General features: G+C 52.5%; 1 protein-coding gene across 1 annotated transcript; it reads left to right on the forward strand.

Annotated features, from left to right (window-relative positions):
• Window positions 1–422: 422 nt before the first annotated feature.
• On the forward strand, window positions 423–880 carry PPTG_15341 (hypothetical protein; the record flags this gene model as incomplete). Its single annotated transcript, XM_008912398.1, has 2 exons — window positions 423–578; window positions 635–880. The coding sequence occupies 2 exons, from the start codon at window positions 423–425 to the stop codon at window positions 878–880; spliced, it is 402 nt and encodes a 133-aa protein (XP_008910646.1).
• Between the last annotated feature and the right edge of the window lie 159 nt (window positions 881–1,039).

Consider the following 1,039-nt stretch of genomic DNA (forward strand, 5'->3'; position numbering starts at 1 on the left):
CTTCAAATTACTAGAATGGTCAGCTGAAATACACTTGAACGAACATAGTAACATTTAGTTTGACCAGCCAAAGTCAAAACGCAGAATTGATACAGCTTGCTTTAACCCCTTACTTCCCGTATGTTTAGCCTATCCACATCAGAGGTATATAGCTTTTTTTTTGGCATCTATGTTATGTTTAGCCGCTCAACATAACGGGAAATGAAACTTGATGTTTGTATTGGGCACGTCTCAAGGGAAAGTCATACAAAAGTTAAGAGAAGCTTGTGGGGCTAAAACGGGCAAATACACAGTCTTAGGGTACTCCCTCCCATCCACGGATTCACGGGATAATGAGGGGGCTGTGTCACAATTCAAGAACGGGTGGCCGTCAGACAAGAACCCTTGCCATTCTTCAAAAAGCAGCCAAGACAAGAGGTGGCATGGTGGGGTTGTCGGCCAAGCAGCCGCGCCGTCGGTTGACGGGCAATGAGCGTCAGTTCTTATTGGTAGGGCTGTCGGAGCGGCACCAGCGGAGGATGCGACGGCTCGTTGGTGGGACTGAGCAAGCGGAGCACAAGCAGAGCGGTACAGTTACGGTAAAGAAGAAACCACGGAAGAAGACGGTGAAGCTAACAACCCCTGGCGTGGCGAGACGAAGCGTCGGTCCTTTGGAACCTGCCGAGACCAAGACAACGACGGCGATGGACACGACGGGACAGCAAAAGCCGTGGGGTCACCAGAAGCAAAGGAGACAACGGAGGCGTTGCGGTTGTCGACAGCTGCAGAGACGACGACGGAGTCGATGGAGCACTCGACGGAGCTTTCCGACGCTACGGTGGCGGTGGTAGCGAAAGTCGTAGCGGGTGTGATAGCCACAGTGACTGCGAGAGAGATGTAAACTCCTATACGCGTCACATCCAGCGCGTCGTCGGTATCACAACGCTCACGCACGAGCAAGAAACCAATGGTTGCGACAGGAGTTCCGGCAAACGTTGTCGAAGCGTCCCTGCAAGATTCCGCCGGGACCGAAAATGCTAATGGAGAGCCCGGTTTGAAC

The sequence above is a fragment of the Phytophthora parasitica genome, assembly GCF_000247585.1.
Source record: "Phytophthora parasitica INRA-310 unplaced genomic scaffold supercont2.47, whole genome shotgun sequence".
Lineage (NCBI taxonomy): Eukaryota > Oomycota > Peronosporomycetes > Peronosporales > Peronosporaceae > Phytophthora > Phytophthora nicotianae.